Genomic DNA, 20,511 nt, shown 5'->3' on the forward strand with positions numbered 1-20,511 from the left:
GCACAGATCACATATCAACTAACAGTTCTCATAACCTCTGAGTTTGCATATCGGACCACTGGTTATAATGAAACGTTTACCTCGTCTTAATTGTAATCATATACCACGTTATTTTAGTAGTGAGATCTCCTTGCATTCTGAAGAGCTCCATAAAGGCATAAAGGGGTCATTCTACTTATAAAAAACTATAAAAACTTTCGCCTCGTCCTCCTGGTTGCTATTACCAAGAAGCTTGCAGGTGACGGCTGCAGCCAAACAGTGGCCATAGTCCAGCAATGATAATTGATGCCAGTAATTAATGGCAAGCAAGTGGTGGGCTGTAGCGTTACACACTTACCTCATGTAGATACGGAGTGCAAGAGCTGGATTGGCAGAAGAAAAAAAATTAAAGTTGTCCACTTTTAGCAAATAATTGATACTGTGTAAAGAAAAGTTATACGATTTTTCAATATAATTTCTGTACCAATTATTTAAAGTTTTCAAGATCTCTGCTTGCTGTCATTAGATAGAAAGCTTTATTGTTTACTTCCTATGGATAACAAACAATCCCTGCTCATGTGATGTCACACAGGTGCACAGCTTGTTATATCTCTGGTCATGTGATGTCACACAGGTGCACGGCTGGTTATATCTCTGGTCATGTGATGTTACACAGGTGCACAGCTTGTTATATCCCTGGTCATGTGATGTCACACAGATGCCCGGCTTGTTATATTCCTGGTCATGTGATGTCACACAGGTGCACAGCTTGTTATATCCCTGGTCATGTGATGTCACACAGGTGCACAGCTCGTTATATCCCTGGTCATGGAATGACACACAGACGCAAGGCTCATTATATCCCTGGTCATGTGATGTCACACAGGTGCATGGCTCATTTGATCCCTGGTTATGTGATGTCACACAGATGCATGACTTGTTATATCTATGGACATGTGATGTCCTACAGGTGGACAGCTCATTATATTAGAGAGAGTAGTTAGAGATGTGTGTTATAATGAGCCGTGCACCTGTGGGACATGGCATGATAATGGACTGGTGTTTATCCACAGGGAGTAAACAATGAAGCTTCCTAGGGAATGACAGCAATCAGAGATCTAGAGAGGCTTCTATTTACTGTCGGTCTCTGTTATTCTCCATAATGGAAACCGTTGATGTTGGTGAGAAGCCAACACTGAGTACCAGTGTATGGGCCATGTCTCCCTATCAATGACTAATCAGGAGGTTTAACCCTTACACTGTTTGTCTGAAGAGCCATTAGCTGCAAGAAAGCAGGGCAAGGGTTAAATCTGTGGACTTCAATTAATTTTAGCTTCGATTAACGAAAGTCACTGATAAGCAGGAACAGGAGCAGCAGACTCCCGCCTCAATACATGTGCCAGCCACAGCAGAACCCCCCAATACACGCACCAACCGCTGCAGACCACCCCCAATACACACGCCAACTGCTGCAGACCTAATACATGCACCAGACACAGCAGAATCCACCAATACACAAGCCAGCCGCAGCAGAACTCCCCCAATACTGGCGCCAGGGGCTGCATAACCTTCCAAAGCACACACAAGCCACTGCAGAACCTCGCAATACATGCACCAGCTACTACAGAACCTCCCTATACATGAGCCAACCCCTGCAGAACCTCCCAATACACACACCAACTGCTGCAGACCCCCACAATACACACACCAGCTGATGCAGAACCCCCAATACACAAGCCAGCCACAGCAGACCCCACCAATACACGAGCCAGCTGCTGCAGACCCCCCCAATACTCACATCAGCCGCTGTAGAACCTCCCAAAACACGCACAAGCCACTGCAGAACCTCACAATACATGTACCAGCTACTACAGAACCTCCCTATATATGTGCAAATCGCTGCAGAACCTCTCAATACACGCGCTAGCTGCTGCAGAACCCACCAATACATGCGCCAGCCGCAGCAGAACCCACCAATACATGCGCCAGCCGCAGCAGACCCCCCAATACACGCGCCAGCCGCAGCAGAACCCACCAATACATGCACCAGCCACAGCAGACCCCCCCAAAACACGAGCCAACCACTGCAGATCCCCCCAATACATTCCCCAGCCGCAGCAGACCCCCCCAATAAACGAGCCAGCCCCTGCAGACCCCCCAATACTCAAGCCAGTCGCTGCAGACCCCCCAATACTCCTGCCAGCCACTGAAAAACCTCCCAATACATGAGCCAGCCACTGTAGACTCCTCCCAATACTTGCGCCAGCTGCTGCAGAACCTCCCTATTCCCACTTAAGCTGTTTCAGAACATAATAAAACACAGCTCAGAGACCCCACAATTGTTTGCGCCGTGCGCCACATTTATTAGTAACATGCGCCACAATTGTGTCCTGGGTCCTAGCTACATAAGTCAGCTGCTGCAGAACCTCATTATACACAACCTCATATTAATGTAGAAATGCATTGGTGGGGGGCAGATATGGGGGAATAATGCAAAGGGGGAGGGGTCTGTATGTGTTTTAGGGACAAACTCAGGAGAACTTTATAGCTGCTCCTGCACACAGGGCACTAAATGGTTAAAGGTCCATGAGAACCTGGAATTGGTTTAGGGTCCCACATCGATATCTCTTTAATCAGACAACCCCTTTAATGCCAACAACCCATCTAAACAAATTAAACCTTTTTATGGCGTCTCTACAAAATAGTTGTCTTCTGGTAAATATCATTTGTAACAATAGAGAGAAACGATTGTTTGTAATAAAGATGTTCTGGGTAAAGGTCCATCTGAAGCTGCTGGTGTTGTTACGCTTCTCCTTGGTAAATCCTCCCTTTCCCGTGTTGCTCCGGCTGCTTCCACACATGAGCGATGCTTCCAGGGAGACAACGGAGGACACTCCTAAAGGTGTGTGACACTGTATTATTTACCCTACGGATATCTTACGTATCAATGGTCAATCTTCAACTGATCACTGTGAATTTCTGTCAGTGGGGCAGATGTTGGGTTAATGACTCTATGAGTGGGTCGTAGCTATTAACACTACTATGCCGTTCCGTTCTTTGACCCTCTTCATGCAGGAGCTAATACTACAGGTTTATGTACTTAGTAAAAAGTAGGTTGAGTTAAATGACCCAAAAGTCAATAATACAGTCAATAACTATTGTAATCATGGACACAGATACTTACAATAACCGGTGTAAGAGGTCATATACCGTACAAGTCACACTCATACACCACACGTACAGTAAAAGCAGATTCTTGCTACACTCAGTATCAACAATTTGAGAAATAAATCCCACTTTTGTATATACTGGTTATATGATTTATTACTTGCGTTATGTGGTTTTTATTGACGGGAAGTAAAAAATGAATCTTCATGTTGAATGACAGCAAGCAGATAGATACCGTATATACTCGAGTATAAGCTGACCCGAGTACAAGCCGAGACCCCTAATTTCAACACAAAAAACTGGGAAAACCTATTGACTCGAGTATAAGCCGAGGGTGGGAAATGCATTGGTTACAGCCTCCCAGTATATAGTCTGCCAGCCCCTGTAGCATAGAACCTGCCCAACCCCTGTAGTAGGAAAAAAAATAACACTGTACTCATCTTTCCGACGTCCCCCATAGGTCCTCTTCTGTCTCAGACAGAAGAGGACCTACGGGTGACGTCAGAAAGGTGAGTTTTGTCTTTATTTTTTTAGTTGACTCGAGTATAAGCCGAGTTAGGGTTTTTTAGCACAAATTTTGTGCTGAAAAACTAGGTTTATACTCGAGTATATAAGGTATCTATATCTATCTACCTATCTATCTATCTATCTCATATTTATACATCTCATATCTATATATAATTATTCCATTAAACAAATAGGGGCACATTTACTTACCCGGTCCTGCGCGTTCCCCGATCCGGAGTGTCCGACGGGAATGCACTGTGCTGTGATTCTCTTACATCATGCACCCGACATCCTGCATGTGTCACTTCCCCGCTCAGGTCCGCCGGAGTTCCCCATCTTCTTCCCGGAGCATGTAAGTGTTTGGGCTTACAACACAATTTAATCATTAAATCCCGCGCTCAGTCCGGATCAGTCGGGTTAATCTGACGCCACGGCCCCCTGATTTCTGTCGCATGGAAGACGGTGCCGATGCGCCAAAATCCGATCGCCTGCGACACAATCCCCTTCTAAATCTTTGTCCCAGCAGCGCAATCCCCAAAAACGCTGGAAAACCCGCCGTAAATGCGGCCGTGGGACCCTTAGCAAATAAGCCCCATAATATCAACCCCTTTAAAAGCCTTTTATTCTGAATACTACACTGAGGTCCTAGTTGATATCCTGAGATTGATATGACACCATGAAATTGTTTCCTTCCCTGATAAGAAGGGGCCTGGCGCCTTCAGTAGATAAACTAGCCCCCTTTCCTCTGACCGTAAGGAAAGGGGGCTGACAGAGAGAGGAGGAGTGGCTTCTAAGGGTATGTCTAGGAGTGAAACTAGTATATTATTTAGTTTTACGTTTATTTTTTTAACAAACTATTATTGTATAATACATTTTTAAATGTATTAAAACACAATTAAACCTGTATAAATTTGGTATCCTCGTGATTGTACCAACCCAAAGAATAAAGGAGACGCGTCATTTGCTGCTCACAGTGAAAGGCGTAAAAAAAAAAAAAAGCCCTCAAGACAATGGTGTATTGTGATTTTTCAACAACTTAATTGCATTTGGAAATACAACAGGCATGGAATATTAAATGTCACTGAGAAATACAATTTGTTACGCAGAAAACAAGCCCTCGCAAGCTGGTTGGGAGTGAAAAATGGTCAAGTCATTAAGGGATTTAATGTCCCTGGGGTAGGGGTAGCCGTGACTACCAGCTCCTAACAGAGGGCTCCAAAGTTTCTTAACTATAGTGGAAGACAGGGGCCTCGTTATAAATTTGCATCCATTACAGGACATCTTTCATCAGAATATCTGTGCAGCGCTGGGTAATGTGAGTGCGCTGTATTATTATAATACCTGATGGTAGATGACTGTAACTTACCTCCTGTCCTGCCCCTGTGTGTGCCAAGCTTCATTTCTTATATCTTTGTATGACCACATTTCTGTGAAAGTTTATAAGATATGCAAATTCCTATTAAATCACAATTTAGAGAATCACTTCATCAAGTCCCAGAGTAGGACCAGTTGTGGTCCAATGGGCCCCGGGCTGTTTATACGACTAGGTCCCCCCCCCCCTCCCCCCAGCATCCAAACCAACATGTACTCGGATGTTAGGACTGAAGTGCTATTCTATATCCTCTATATCCTTAATATTATACTGTTCATATAAGAACTACAATCGTGCTCTTATAACCCATCTATTTAGGAAATCCGATCACATTCCCTGACTGCATGAAATCCTCCACCCCGACTACTGTCCAGACCAGATCCCCCAGACAGAGAAGGAGATGTGGATGCTACCTCTGTCTACCCGGCCTCTATGCTCTGCAGCTGAACTCCCCCTCATGCTGTAAATACTCATGTATAAGCCAAAGCTCCGAATTTTACCTTAAAAAAAAAAACTGGGAAAAGTTATTGACTGGAGTATTAGCCTAGGGTAGGAAATGCAGCCACTACTCTAATAACATGTCCAGCAGCAGCCGCACCTCATTGCTGAAATGTCCACAGTAGAGCCCGCCTTTAGGGAAATGACCAGCCCACATGCCCCTGTTTACATAAAAAAATCTATACTCACCTTTTGGCTTCTTTTTCCCGACCCCGCGGCTTCCTCTTCTCATCTTTCGGCCTGAGCACATACACCATGATGTCACACGGCCGCGACAGCCCGCGTCATGGTCTATGTGTCCTGACCGGAAGAGGAGAAAACAAAGCCGCAGTGCTGGGAAGAAGAAGCCAGAAGGTGAGGATACATTTTTAGTTTTATTTAAGACTGATGACGGATCTTCATATAGAGCCCTCGAAGACAAAGGCCCCGGGCGCCCACCGATCCACTAATGAGTAGGACTAAGGCCTCTTGTCCACGAACTTTTGAGAAAATTGCACGACTACTCAGAGAAAATTGAGCGAGTCTGATGAAATTTTGGTCCGAGTGTATTCAGTTTCATAGTTCACTCAGAGTCCAGTCCGAGTGCAACAATGTAGCACAAATCATCTTTCAACTGTGTCAGATTATCTCTGCTCCTCCAGCTACTTCCTGGAAACTCCCACAGGAAAAACTCACCTCACTAGGATGACCCTAGTGCTGTCAGATTTTTTTCAGGAATCCATAGGCCCACATAGTGTCTGCACCACTTGTGTGTCATGGCAAGACAGAAAAAATGTGCACCTAAAGGGGCGTGTTACTGCTTAGTCTAAGTTTGCCCCCAAGTTTATTACTGATGTGCGCCACAATTCTGTAGCATGAACAAAGAGCACCAAAAAATAATGGATCTGGCACCCCCTGCACACTACACAGGCAAACTGCACATAGTACAGACTGCACTGGTTTTGATAAATGAGGGCCACAGACTTCAATGAGTGATATGTGTAGAGAAGTTTATGCAAAGCTGTGGGAGTTATTTATCAATAGGCGGCTCCTTGGGACATTTTTGCGAAAGTCTCAAGTCATGATCTGGCTTTACACTGCGTTGTACTAGCAGTAGTTCTATGTTTACTCCAGATTAATGAAGAGGTGGAAATGTGAGTCCTGTGAGACTGTGAAAAGGCCCCAAAAACCCTCAATGGGGCACATTCACGTACCCGGCCGCCGGAGTTCACCTGAAGTGCATTGTCCGACATCAATGCACTGTGCTGCGATTCACAAAGATCGTGCGCCCAAATTCCTGCATCTGTCGCTTCCCCGATCAGGTCCACCGGCGTTCACCATCCTCTTACCTGTGTACGTAAGTGCATTGGATGCGACACAATTTGAATATTAAATCCCGCGCTCAGTCCGAAACAGTCGGATTGTCCGACGGCCCGCCCCCCCCCAATTTCTGTCTCATGAAAGCCGGCGCGATTGCACCACAATCTGTTTGTGTGCGACACAATCCCCAGCTAAATACCTGTCACAGTGGAGCAAATCCCAAAAATCCTCGTCGAAAATCTGACGAAAGTGCGATCCGCAGACCCTTAGTAAATAAGCCCCAATGCGTCTTATTTCTGACTTTTTTACAATAGAAAATCCCAGGAAAACCAATGATAAATAACACCATATGTGTCAGAGTTTAGTGCAAGTCCAATGCGATGATGGACTGCATTGGACTCGCATGAGCACGTCGCTTGTGGGGCCTTAAAGTCATTCTTTTTCTGTTTTAAAGGACATCTAAAAATCAGGATGAAGGATTGTAAACCACGCGCACTGAAATATTGGTGTGTCCACCTCTGACAGGATCTGCTCTTCTTTTAGCTTTCGATGTCCTTGTTTTTAAGAAAATAAGGCTTTAAAAATTATGCAAAGGAGCCTGACGGGATCCAGGCTTCATTAACATCTATGGAACCCCTCATGCTCATTTGCATCATTTTAAAAGCCTTTTTTTGTAAAAACAAATGCATAAGAAGCTAAAGAAGATGGAATCCTGCCAGAAGGGGAGCACACACCAGTATATCAGTGTACTTGGTTTACAATCCTTCATCCTGGTGGTAGATGTCCTTTAAGATCAAAGAAAAAAACTGTTTTCCCTTACAAAAGTTAAAAAGGTGCAGCTGATGTCATGTGACATGCAGATGACAACTTGCTGTGTTCAGAAGGGGTTAAAACTTCAAGATCAATAAGGGACATAACTTATACTCAATGGTTTCCTTCAAGTTATCTCCATCCAATACAATCATAAAAGAAAACTTCAGATATGATATTTTACAGCAACATATGATAGGACTGAGGAGCACGGATACAAATATCAGACTTATCTCATTACACGAGGTAGAGATGTGACTGCAGCGTGAGAGGTCTGACATAGAACTTATTTACAGATCTGACTACACAGATGGTGAATTTAGGAAATAAGAATCAGAACCGCCCCAGATTGTTTCCTATTTAGAGTCCTCTATATCACATTTCACACTGTGCAGGTCACTTGCTGTTACACATCTCACAGCATAATTGATGGGATGATGTAAAGCTTTAATATGAAGGACTTTATAGAAACACAGGACTTATGTATAGGTGAATAAAAGCATCGCAAAGTCTTTGCTGTCCTCAACTGTTGTGCTCAGGAGTGAGCCTAAATTCTTCACTGCCTGAGGTGAGCTATGGAACGGAGCTCCACTCCATCACTTGCAGTAAAATCTATCAGTTTTTTAGTAGTTGGGTTCTCCATGAAATGTCTTACAGCTCTCAATATCCGGTGTGAAGAAATACTATTTTTAAGTGTAGCAGGTGACTGCACCCATCTTCTACAGATGGTGCTACCAGAGGCAAAAAGCTCAACTCGCCTTATGGCTGGTGCACCCCTAATTTTGTGTTCAATGCACCAAACCAGTTAAAAGTGCCTATTGTAGGAACCTACACTGTAAATTTGGTTACCAGTAGGAAAAGTGAGAGGAGACTGGGATTTCATGCCCAATGCACAATGGGGTAACAGATAATGCCACCATACCACCACTGCACATTAGCCCCTGATAGTAACTGTATAAAATCCACTATAGCAATAGTACGCACAATTATTATATATTATACACTATAATATCACCATATAATATGTTAGGTGCGCCGAACACCATTTATTGGGGCATATTTACTAAGTCCCTTGCGCCTGTTTTCTGTCGGACTTTGTGCGTTCTTTCTAGTGTAAACTACTTGCACAGGTATTTAACAAGTGTCTGCACCACATACAGTACACAGTATGTTGCACACGACTTATGTGTCACGGCTGCACTATTCTTCACATGACACAAATTTTGTCACTGACCGTGCGCCACATAAAACATGCAAAGTCCAACAGAATTATGTTGCACGCCCCATGTTAAAGGTGCACCCAAAAAAAATTGGTGCACTCTTTCAGAGCAGTGCTGGGGCGCAATATTCATTAAATCCTGAATCTGCCGCCCCCTGTACAATACACAAGCAAACTGCAAATTTTTTTTAGTAAATGTGCCCAAACATCTTTTTTTATTGAAAAATATTTCCTTATTATTTTGTTGGCAGGGCCCTTCCAGTCATCACCCTTCTGTCTTACACCTCCTCCCACAGCCAGAACCCTTATGTCCTCCTCCTGCTCCCACAGCCAGAACCCTTGTGTCTTACTCCTCCACCCACAGCCAGAACCCTTATGTCCTCCTCCTCCCACAGCCAGAACCCTTGTGTCTTACTCCTCCACCCACAGCCAGAACCCTTGAATCCACCTCATTCAACCACTGCCAGCACCCTTGTGTACCGCTCCACCTCCCACAGCCATGACCCTCGTGTCCACTTTCTCCTACAACCTTGTGTCCCCCTCCTCTTCCCACAGCTAGCACCCTTGTGTCCCCCTCCTCTTCCCACAACCAGCACCCTTGTGTCCCCCTCCTATTCCCACAACCAGCACCCTTGTGTCCCCCTCCTATTCCCACAACCAGCACCCTTGTGTCCCCTTCCTCTTCCTCTTCCCACACCCAGCACCCTTGTGTCCCCCTCCTCTTCCCACAACCAGCACCCTTGTGTCCCCCTCCTCTTCCCACAAACAGCACCCGTGTGTCCCCTTCCTCTTCCCATAGCCAGCACCCTTGTGTCCCCCTCTTCTTCCCACACCCAGCACCTTTGTGTCCCCCTCCTCTTCCCACAGCCAGCACCCTTGTGTCCCCCTCCTCTTCCCACAACCAGCACCCGTGTGTCCCCTTCCTCTTCCCACAGCCAGCACCCTTGTGTCCCCCTCTTCTTCCCACACCCAGCACCTTTGTGTCCCCCTCCTCTTCCCACAGCCAGCACCCTTGTGTCCCCCTCCTCTTCCCACAACCAGCACCCGTGTGTCCCCTTCCTCTTCCCACAGCCAGCACCCTTGTGTCCCCCTCTTCTTCCCACACCCAGCACCCTTGTGTCCCCCTCCTCTTCCCACAGCCAGCACCCCCAGGTTCCCTTCCTCACACACTGAGCACCCCCATGCTTCTCTTAGAAGTGATAAGCTGTGTGATGTATTCTCCACCCTCATTATCTAAACTGCTCAATATTATGTTTTTGTACCATTTCACTAATAGAATAAGAGAAATAAAGGACACGACACGGTTAAATATGGTTAAGAATTTCTTTCAACATTTATTACTTAACCATAAAAAAAAATTCCCTAAACCTAAAGGATGTTGATCCAGAAGAAGGCAAAAACCCCTCGGGGAAAAATTCCTTCTTGACCCCGGTAAAAGGCGATCGGCCCTAAGACCCTGGATCACACCGATTATTACTATTTAGTGTATGCAAATTATTCAAATAATTATACTAATTATTCTAAGTGTTGACTATGTATTACATTTTAATAATTTTTTTGATTATTTATTGTACTACTGCACTATTATTACTGTATATTATTACCTATCAGAATTATTTTTTTTGCCCATCCTACATATGTTATGAGTATCTATTAAGAATTATATTATTACTAATATTCATAATGTAATTTTACTATAAATTTAAACTAGTTCCCTATTCCTAAAAATAGATCCTAAAGAAGGATTATTATAACATTGATACCCGGCACAAATACTAATTTTACTGAATTTTTAGTAATATATTATTCTAATATTATTTTTAACCGCAATTTCTGATACTATTTTAGTTTTACCATTACTAATTATTTTTCTAATATGATTTAGTTATTAATTTAATCTAGTTCCCTATCCCTAAAGCTGTTGATCCAGAAGAAGGCGAAAAAAACCCTGGACACATTCAGCCAATTCGTGTCACAGGGGAAAAATTCCTTCCTGACCCCGGGAAAAGGCGATCGGTCCTAAGACCCTGGATCAAAGCTGCTAATTCCTGCTAAGTGTTATATTTTTATATTATTACATTTTTTTATATGCCCGTCCTAAATATTATTAATAATTTATTATGCGTGTCTATTTAGAATTCTATTATTATAATAATATCATATTTGTAATGTAATTTTACTATAAGATTAAACTAATTCTCTATCCCTGAAGATAGATCCAAAAGAAGGATCATCATAACATTGATAACCAGGCAGTAAAACTAATTTTATTGAATTGTTAGTAATATATTATTGTAATATTATTTCTGATACTACTATTTTATTCTTACTATGAATAATAATTTGTCTAATGTAATTTCATTATTAATTTAATCTAGTTCCCTATCCCTAAAGCTGTTGATCCAAAAGAAGGTGAAAAAACCCCTGGACACATTCAGCCAATTCGTGTCACAGGGGAAAAATTCCTTCCTGACCCCGGGAAAAGGCGATCGGTCCTAAGACCCTGGATCAAAGCTGCTTATTAGTGCCTACAAATGTTTTTTATAATTTTTTTATTTGATTTTCTAAGTGTGTGTAGAAATACTAACCTTTTAGAACTATGGTTAACCCTATCTTTAGTATTATGACTAATTTATTATATGTATAAAGTAATTACTATATTATTACAAATATTTTAATACAATTTTACTCTAAGTTTAATCTAGATCCCTATCCCTAAAGCTATTGATCCAGAAGAAGGTGAAAAAACCCCTGGACACATTCAGCCAATTCGTGTCACAGGGGAAAAAATTCCTTCTTGACCCCGGGAAAAGGCGATCGGTCCTGAGACCCTGGATCAAAGCTGCTGATTCCTATTTAGTGTGTGCTAGTTGCTATAAGTATTAATCTATGTGTTGCTATTATCCTAAATAATATTATTTGTATGTGTTTTGTTCTATGTGTTTCTATGTGTTTGTGTGGTGCTCTTACCATCCAGTAGGACAGGGTTCACACGTCGTTCGGAGGAGGAGGGTCCAGAGGATGTTCTTCTTCATCCTGAGGCTGATGCCGATGTAGTGGAGGATGGAAGTCTGGTGCACCTGACGACTTCTGGCTGAAGACTTCACAATTGTCTTCTTCTTCCTCTTCTTTATCCTCTTTGTCTTCTGTATCTTCAATACAGTCTCTTCCTTGGTCTTCTCAGTCTCCTCATGAGTGTTCTGAGTGTCCTCTTGTGAGCTCCTCTGCTCTTCCTCTGACTTCTCAGTAGACTTCTTGTCTTTCTTCTCATCTTCCTGCACCATCTCATCCACGGAGGTCGTCTCCACATCTTGTATCTCCACCTTCTCCTCATGGCGCGGCTGGTTCAGCATAACCGGGGCAGGTTCTTCATCATCCAATGGAAATGGCAGATATTTCTTCTGCGCCTCCCGGTTGGTGGGCATGAGGCGATCCATATTGTAGAGAGGTGATGGGAGGAATCTGGCGGCATAGATGAGCAGCTGAAGGTTTCTCTCCTCCTGGGTGCTGGGATTTGCTGAAAAATGAAAATAGAAGATAAAATTAGTCATTAGTGGATTATGGACATTATAAAGACATTTCTGTGCTGATTTAGTGTACATTTAGTTGACAGGGAAAACTTACCTGACAAAACTCCAGGTCCAAACAGGCAATCCTGGCTGCGGTAAATTTCCTTAAGAGAATAGAAACCAGTAAGTGTCCACTTATCTCTCATCAGGAATAGACCATATGACAATATGACAATGAAGTCACCAACCTGTGCTCTCCTGTAGAAGCGGGAAACTTCGGAATCCATTGCAAAAGCTGAAACCCAGAAAGAGACTTAGTCGCTGATAAGTGAATATATATCCAGATGTCAGACCAGGCCACCACTAGGGGGCGCACTGGAGCATAATGCAAAATGTTGTATTAGTCCCATGTCCAAACTGTTTGGGTTTGTGTGTCAATAAAGTAGAACTATCATTGGTTCCCATAGCAACCAATCAGAGCTCAGCTTTTATTTTCTAAACTACTTTGGAGAAATGAAAGCTGAGCACTGATTGAGCAGTGTATCACAGTTTTACTGGGATATGGTTTTGATCAATGAGAAACAATATTTAGCAAATACCCCCTAGTGGTGGCAAAGGGAAACATCATTAAACTAACTGCAGAAGATTTGGAGCTATGTATCAGGAAAAAAAACTGCTTGTTATCAATAAAACTGGCCTTGTTTACCATAGCAACCAATCAGTGCTCAGCTTTCATTATCTAAAGTGCTTTGGAGAAATGAAAGCTGAGCAGTGATAGGTTGCTGGGGACTACAAATATAGTTTTACTGAAGTCCACAATATAATGCATGCTGCCCTTATTAGTGACAGAAAGAATTATCATTTAACTCAATGAAGACGATTAAAAACCAATCAGAGCTCATCTTCCATTTTCAAAGCTGCTTTAGAAACATGAAAGCTGAGCAGTGATTGGTTGCTGGGGGCAGCAAAGCCATTTTAACAGTTGATATAAATAAGACCTCATTTTGGATATCACATTTATTACAAAATATAAAACTATACTGTTTATTAAATTCACATATAAACCATTTACAGGAAGAAAGAAAAACACATTCATTAAGTACACAATAACATGTTACAACTGTAACTGTAGGCAGTGGTTATAACTCAATGACCATTTGTTATAAATATCTCAAAAGAGCCGCCATTATCAGATCCTATTAACGTCTTCCCACCCCCTCCCCCCACATATATATACAGTCAGCAGCCTGTAACCAATACTGGCCGCAGAGCCTCCCCTACAATGTCAGTATCAGCCCCTAGGGGGCTCTCGCTATGACCACATGTATACACACAGCTCATATTAATGGGCTGGGAGTACATCTACCTCCCCCTAGTGGAGCCCTTTTGGGGAAAATGAATCATTTATGAGTCCATGTAATGTAGGGGTAAATCACCAGCAGGTTCCTATTAATGTAATAAATCATCCTGGGAGATGGGATTAATGAGGTGCAGGTATGTGTGATGGGGAAGGGTGGGGGGGGGGGGTGTTATCTCACCGGCGTCCATCTTCTGACTGACCAGCAATGACAGTTGGTTCTGTTGGTTCTGTTTCAAATCAAAACACAGCGGTCCTATTGGCTGCTGACCAGCAATGACTATTGGTTCAAATAAAAACACAGAGATCCTATTGGCTGCTGACCAGCAATGACTATTGGTTCTGTTTCAAACCAAAACACAGCGATCCTATTGGCTGCTGACTAGCAACGACTATTGGTTCTGTTTCAAACCAAAACACAGCGATCCTATTGGCTGCTGACCCGCAATGACCGTTGGTTCTGTTTCAAACCTAAACACAGCGATCCTATTGGCTGCTGACCAGCAATGACTATTGGTTCTGTTTTAAATCAAAACCCATCGATCCTATTGGCTGCTGAGCAGCAATGACTGTTGGTTCTGTTTCAAATCAAAACACAGCGATCCTATTGGCTGCTGAGCAGAGACATGTGTTACATTGAATTTAACCCCTTAATGACCAGGCTCCAAAGATCTGCAACAACCAAATTAATTTTTTTTTCTTTTATAAATTATACATTTCCTGCAGATATTGCACTTTTGTCCTTGCTTCTGCAACACAACTAAAATAGGGCCCTCTACCTGTCAGGATCCATCTCGTGAGCCTGCGCAACTAACCCAAGGGGTAATGCAGGGAGATATCAGGTAATCTGCAGCTGTAGCTGTAGACAATAGTTAAATGGGTGTAAGATCTTAACCAATGAGTTATCTGTATTGTAACTGGAGTGTGATTGGAGAGGTGCTACCACCTGACCGGGAGGATAAAACCTCTGTGCAGGGGGAACACAGGCCTCTTGGACCTCATGCTCCTTCTCAGGAGCCTGGTCTTCTTTATTACCACGAGGTCTCTCAGCACATGGACTGATTGAAAAGAGAGACAGTGTCAGTACACCTTCAGTACTGACACAGAATCCAATCCCAGGACCAGAGTCAGGAGACTCTGTCCAAACTGTGGAAGCTGCAGCTCTGGGTTAGAGTTCCACCTTAACTATCCCAGCATGCTTCTACTACCAGGCTGGTGCACTACTCCTGAGGACCACTCTTCACGACCACTCCAGTACTAGAATTTGCTTTTGACCGCTTAGGCCCGTTGCCTGCTACCTGTTCAATAAAGAACTGTGAATTAATTTGCACAATGTTGTCTCCGCTTGATCCCTGGATACGTCTGTCTACCACCACGGGCTTCCCATCCATTACCCAGGGACTTATCTTACAGACACTCAGGGGTTTCCCTAGGGAGAACCAGCCTCCTTATTTCTTGCACACACCATCATCTGGAGACCTGCCAGGCTGTAGGACAGCCCTCCGGTCCCCATACCAAGCACCGTGACCACATCGTGCCCTAGGCCGCAATCACCAGCCACTCCAGTATTCTAGGCCTTGGCTGCGTCCAGACCCCAAGAAAAGGCTAGGCCCCGGTGGGGGATGTTGCACTTCTATGGGAAACATATAAACTACTATAATCCCTATTACTGTGTTAGGGACAATGTGATCCCAGGGAGTAATATAACATGTCTCCAGCTTCTATCCCTCCTGTATTACACTGATCATAGCAGATGTACTGTGTGTACACAGGGGCAGATTGAGAAATTAAAGTGGCCCTGGAAAAAATTCTAAAAGTGGTTCCATAATGTGGGTTGGTCCAAGAATGAAGGGTCAACAGACGTGGGTAGGGTCAGGAAATTTACTATAGCCACAAATGCAAAGATGGAAAATTCATTTTACATACATTACAGGTAGTGCAGCAGCTGTGGTACACACTATGATGTTTAGCAGAAGCTGATGCCTTTATTGTGAAGTTCTCAGCTGCTGCAGAACCTCATAACACAAATCTCAGCTGCTGTACAACATTATAATACATAGCCCAGTTGCTGCAGAAAATCACATTACAGATCTTAACTGCTGCAGAGTGTCACATTACAGACCTCATACTACATACTACACAGCTGCTACAGAACCTTATGATACACATCTCAGCTGCTACAGAACCTTATGATACACCTCTCAGCTGCATGACATCATAATAGACCTCAGCTGCTGCAGAACATTATAATACATAACTCCGAGGCTGCAGAACATTGTATTACATATCTCAGGTGCTGCAGAACATTATAATAAACATTGTAACTGCTGCAGAACTGCAATACTGCAGAACATTATGGGGCACATTTACTTAAAGGGTCACCGGAGTTCACAGACAGTGCATTGTCCATCTATGATGCACCCTGCGGCAATTCACCAAGATCGTGCGTCCGATATCCTGCATGTGTCGCTTTCCCGCTCAGGTCTGACAGAGTTCACCTTCTGCTTCCTGGTGCATGTAAGTGCTTAGCCTTGCGACACAATTTGAAAGTTAAATCCCGCGCTCAGTCCGAATCAGTCGCATCGTCCGACGGCCCGCCCCTTAATTTGTCACCCATGTAGACCAGAGCAGCCTAGCCACAAAAGGGTTGCGTGTGCCACAATCCCAGCGCACATACTTCAAATACCTGTGCAAGCCTTTTTAGCCCTCAAAACGGTGCACAGTCCGACAAAAGTGCAGCGAACGACTCTTAGTAAATGAGCCCCTATGTTTTTTCTTTTTTTACACTCTCTAGTACTTTGGTATATTCCACAGCAAACATTATTCACAAATATTTACACCCATTTTCATACATTACTCGTTCATATACACATACACGTTCATGTACATGAAGCATACAGTCAGTATAAACACCGCATACATATAGCATGCATAAATACTATGTACACACACTATACATACAGCCCCATACACATACAGCAGACACACAGCATACATGCAGCTGCACTCAGCTGCCATAAGCTCCGAGCTGGTAGGAGTCCCCAATCCTCTGTGGGGCCAGTCAGACAGAGGCTGTGCTGTTGTAGCAGAAGAGCCCACACTCCAGCTCCACCAATCAGTGATGCCTCTGCACTGTAGGCAAGGCTCTTCTCCTGCTGTGGACTTTATGCCTGAGCTTCAGCCCAGCGAGGGATCGGCCCATGGAACCTTAACGTACACAACGTTGCCAGTCCACCTGATGTGCTGACAATCTATATGGGAGGGTAAACAGAGACACAAGATGAGTGCAGAGCATTTATTGTGTGTTGAAGGTGATCCTAAACAGGTGGGTTTTTGGGTTAAATTTAAAGGCTTGGAAGATGCAGGACATTTTGGCACTTTTTAGTAGATAGTTCCAGAGTTAAGCGAGATGCATGCCTGATTGAAATTTATTCTGTATTTTGAGCAGGGCTCCTGTTTTTTCCAATATTGCCTAGTATGTCATTAGACACTTCTACTCGTGTAACAATAATTTTTCCAATATAAAATGATAGTATGTGATTTCTTATCCCTGTACACTATAAGTGCTCCCTTATATTCTCTTTGTACATTGATGGTGCCCCAATCTCAGAATGCCTCCTTAAAGCCATAGAAACATATGAAATGCTACACACAGTTAAACCATAAACTAAAACTATGAAGTGCATTTATTTTTATTCCAGAAATTGATAATGCAGAGGATAATAGAAATCTTTGCAATGAACTTCATTAAAGAAAAAAGCTTCTCTGCCTTATCTTTTGCTCCTTCTTTCTCCTTTAGTGAGCAGTATATCTTAAGTTCACATCCAGCGCATAAGCAAAGACAGAATTCTAAGGGTGAAGACACACATGGCGTTTTTGGGCCGTTTTTACTAAGTGCGTTTTCAGATCGTAAAAAACGCATGCGTTAAAAACGCATCCGTTTTTAAAAAACCGCATGCGTTTTTTGAAAACGCATGCGTTTTTGTCCGGTTTTCCGAATTTGCGCAATTAAAAACGGACAAAAACGGATGCGTTTTAAAAAACCGCATGCGTTTTTAAAAAACTGATGCGTTTTTTAATGCATGCGTTTTTTACGATCTGAAAACGCACTTAGTAAAAATGGACCAAAAACGGTCCAAAAACACCATGTGTGTCTTCACCCTAAAGGTTAACTACTTGCATAGAAAAACCATATTTTTGTTTATGATTTAGCTCTAAAACGAACTTAGACTATCCATTTACTGTCAAGGTAAAGTCGCAAGGAACTTTGTCAGCTTCTCCTTATCTATCAACTCTCAGTTTGAGTAGAGGAGGCGAAGGTGAGTTTTATATATATATATAAAGTTTATTGTTACGCTTATAATTATCATCTATACTAATAATATATATGCAATTTGTTTAAAAGTCTAGTTATCCTTTAAAGTGCCGTGCAGTTAAAGTTCTCTCTTCGTTGCCACATACAAAGATCATGGCTTTGTAGATTAACTGCAGTCTCTTAATGTCAGTGTGACACAAAGTCCTTATAAAATCAACAGAGGGAACAATACTGAATTGCTATAGTATGATCATATAGTCATTACAGGAAAACAGACTGGTGACCCACATTTATTAAAAACAGTGCAGTGTGCGACAGATTCATGACATGTGTTTTGCGGTCTTCATGAATCTGGCGCCCCCTGCATATCTGTCCATTTTGCCATTTCTGAGAAATTCCCACTTTAATCTGTGTGATAATGAGATAATTTGACCACTATATTTGTCTTGGGAGACACTGGATGAAGGCATTGATCCCGATGCTGAATACGGGATCAATGGGTGCACCAACTGCATCATTAGAATATGGACTAAACTGGTAATAATATAATTAACTGAAATGATAAATGTATGTTGGAAATTACAGTGCATGTACAACATGCTGCCAGCAGGTTATAACACTTAGCATGAGCGGTACACTGCATTTACAGGTGTATATTACTACAAAAAGATACATGTTCTGTATACCCCACCTATGCCCCATTATCTGCAGCCATTTGCCTGCTAGCAGGGGTTTTACCTTGTCCCCCTGGCTGCTCTCCCTGCCTTTGTTTGGACTGGGAATCCGTATCTGTAGCTGAAGCGTAATAGAGGGTGGGTGGATCTTGTTGGGAGGGACACTTTGAGAGGTGCGCGCTACCGAGCTGTAGCTGCTAGGTGCATGTGATGTCACAAGCATGTGTCCGATCACATGTTTCGTCTTATCCAATTGCAATGAGAAGTCTCTACACACTGCCCCAGGAATGGTATGTAGCAGTGCTGGTTGTGCTTGAAAGTTTGAATGTATCAGAAATAAAGACAGAGCTCAATCACATGAATTCTAATGAATGGCTATTAGGACCTGCACACACAGCACAATATATAAATACAATGAAACCTCTTTGCACAGGAAAGGGGTGGTCTGCAGATAGGGGGCAGCTTCCATAGAATATAATGGGAAAAAAAAAATCTAATAAATCTGTAATTGAATATAAAGCACCCAACCACATGCTCATCCAGGATGCGGCCCAGGTGAACACACAGTTGTGTGTATGTAGCTTAAATGTGATATCCCGGGACAAGTGACATTCTTCTGATACTCCTTAGCAAAAGGAAGAGTAGGAGGAGGAGGTCCTGTGACCCTGAAAGTTTCGATCTTGCATACCTTGGGTCTATGGCCTCTACAGCAGTGCTATATGAGGATACTGAGTAACTGAGTCACAGCTAAAAAATTTCTACAGAAACAACAATCCCATAACTTTTACAAAAATGATTGTGTGGTGCCAGATGTATTTTTTTCTCATTTCAGATAGAACGGAGAACAGCAGAAGATATAAAAATTACTTTCTGTCCATTTCTGCTGTCAGCTTACAGAAAATGCTGCTATTAAATAGTTAACTTCTATGGAGTCTCACCATGACAATGAAAATACAAAGTCTTTCTGAGATAGCATTTGATTTCAATCGTGGATGATTTCCTTCCGAAATCTGAAAATTCTGTTTTGCTTAGCACCGGTGATAAGAAATCCAGGGATCAGTATCAGAGTAATAAAGTATCGTATCCGAACAGGACGAGCACTTCCTGAATTGCTGCAGGAAACCTTTGGCATGGTACAAAGGCTAGCGACAGACATTCATTTTCCATACTGACTGAAAGGAACGGGAATCAGTAGAGGGAATCTCCACTCAAGAAGAAGGATGTCGGGTCTCCTCTGGCTCCTCTGCACATTGGCCCTAATTGGCTTCTCGACCCAAGATGTTACCAGCGATGCCCAGGCATTTTTAGATGAATATCAAAGAGGAGCAGAGCCGCTCTATCATCAATACGCTGTCGCACAATGGGAATACAATACAAATATCAGCGATGAGAATGCCCAAAAAATGGTATGTGGAGAACTTTGTTGTGTTTTATGTTTATTTCTTTTTTTTTCCAATGTCTTTGTGTGATACATGTATCTGTCTCCTGCTTCTACGAGACATTAGATCAATAAACTAGGATGCCCCATTCATATTAAAGGGGCTTTGCAGCCGATATGTATTAATGGCCTGTCCTTAGGATGGGTCATTATTTTTGTAACTGGTTGGTAGTCCAAGACCCAGCATCTATACCGACTGATCGCATTGGTGCTGCTACACTCTGGATGGGACTGGAAACAGAAAACGTAGAAGCAGTCCAATTCACTTCAATGTTAGCTAGGCCTGCAGAACAATGATCCACTACATGTAAAAGTGTACCAAATGCAGACAACAGCATCTTTTTCAACAAGTACCGCTACAATCAC

General features: G+C 42.9%; 2 protein-coding genes across 3 annotated transcripts in view; one reads left to right on the forward strand and one right to left on the reverse strand.

Annotated features, from left to right (window-relative positions):
• Positions 1–11,226: 11,226 nt before the first annotated feature.
• On the reverse strand, positions 11,227–13,938 carry LOC140116755 (uncharacterized). 2 transcript variants are annotated; one of them, XM_072133188.1, is made up of 4 exons: positions 13,900–13,938; positions 12,610–12,656; positions 12,477–12,525; positions 11,227–12,369 (listed from the first exon to the last, which is right to left on the reverse strand). In XM_072133188.1, the coding sequence occupies exons 1-4, from the start codon at positions 13,907–13,909 to the stop codon at positions 11,819–11,821; spliced, it is 657 nt and encodes a 218-aa protein (XP_071989289.1). In that variant the 5' UTR covers positions 13,910–13,938; the 3' UTR covers positions 11,227–11,818. The 2 variants fall into 2 exon arrangements, with proteins under 2 accessions (XP_071989289.1, XP_071989290.1); XM_072133189.1 differs by lacking the exon at positions 13,900–13,938 and adding an exon at positions 12,999–13,170.
• Positions 13,939–19,581: 5,643 nt separating this feature from the next.
• Positions 19,582–20,511, forward strand: part of ACE2 (angiotensin converting enzyme 2) — a 32,655-nt gene continuing 31,725 nt past the window's right edge. Inside the window, exon 1 of the mRNA XM_072138450.1 lies at positions 19,582–20,113. Coding sequence (XP_071994551.1) covers positions 19,928–20,113 — 186 coding nt within the window. The 5' untranslated portion in view covers positions 19,582–19,927. The remainder of the gene's footprint in view (positions 20,114–20,511) is intronic.

Source organism: Engystomops pustulosus, chromosome 2, assembly GCF_040894005.1.
Source record: "Engystomops pustulosus chromosome 2, aEngPut4.maternal, whole genome shotgun sequence".
NCBI classification, from domain to species: Eukaryota; Metazoa; Chordata; class Amphibia; order Anura; family Leptodactylidae; genus Engystomops; species Engystomops pustulosus.

Coding starts and splice junctions, on each gene's coding strand:
- LOC140116755 (XM_072133188.1), bottom strand. Junction 12,526..12,609: donor GCTTCTACAGGAGAGCACAG/GTTGGTGACTTC, acceptor TATTCTCTTAAG/GAAATTTACCGCAGCCAGGA. Junction 12,370..12,476: donor TGGACCTGGAGTTTTGTCAG/GTAAGTTTTCCC, acceptor TTCATTTTTCAG/CAAATCCCAGCACCCAGGAG.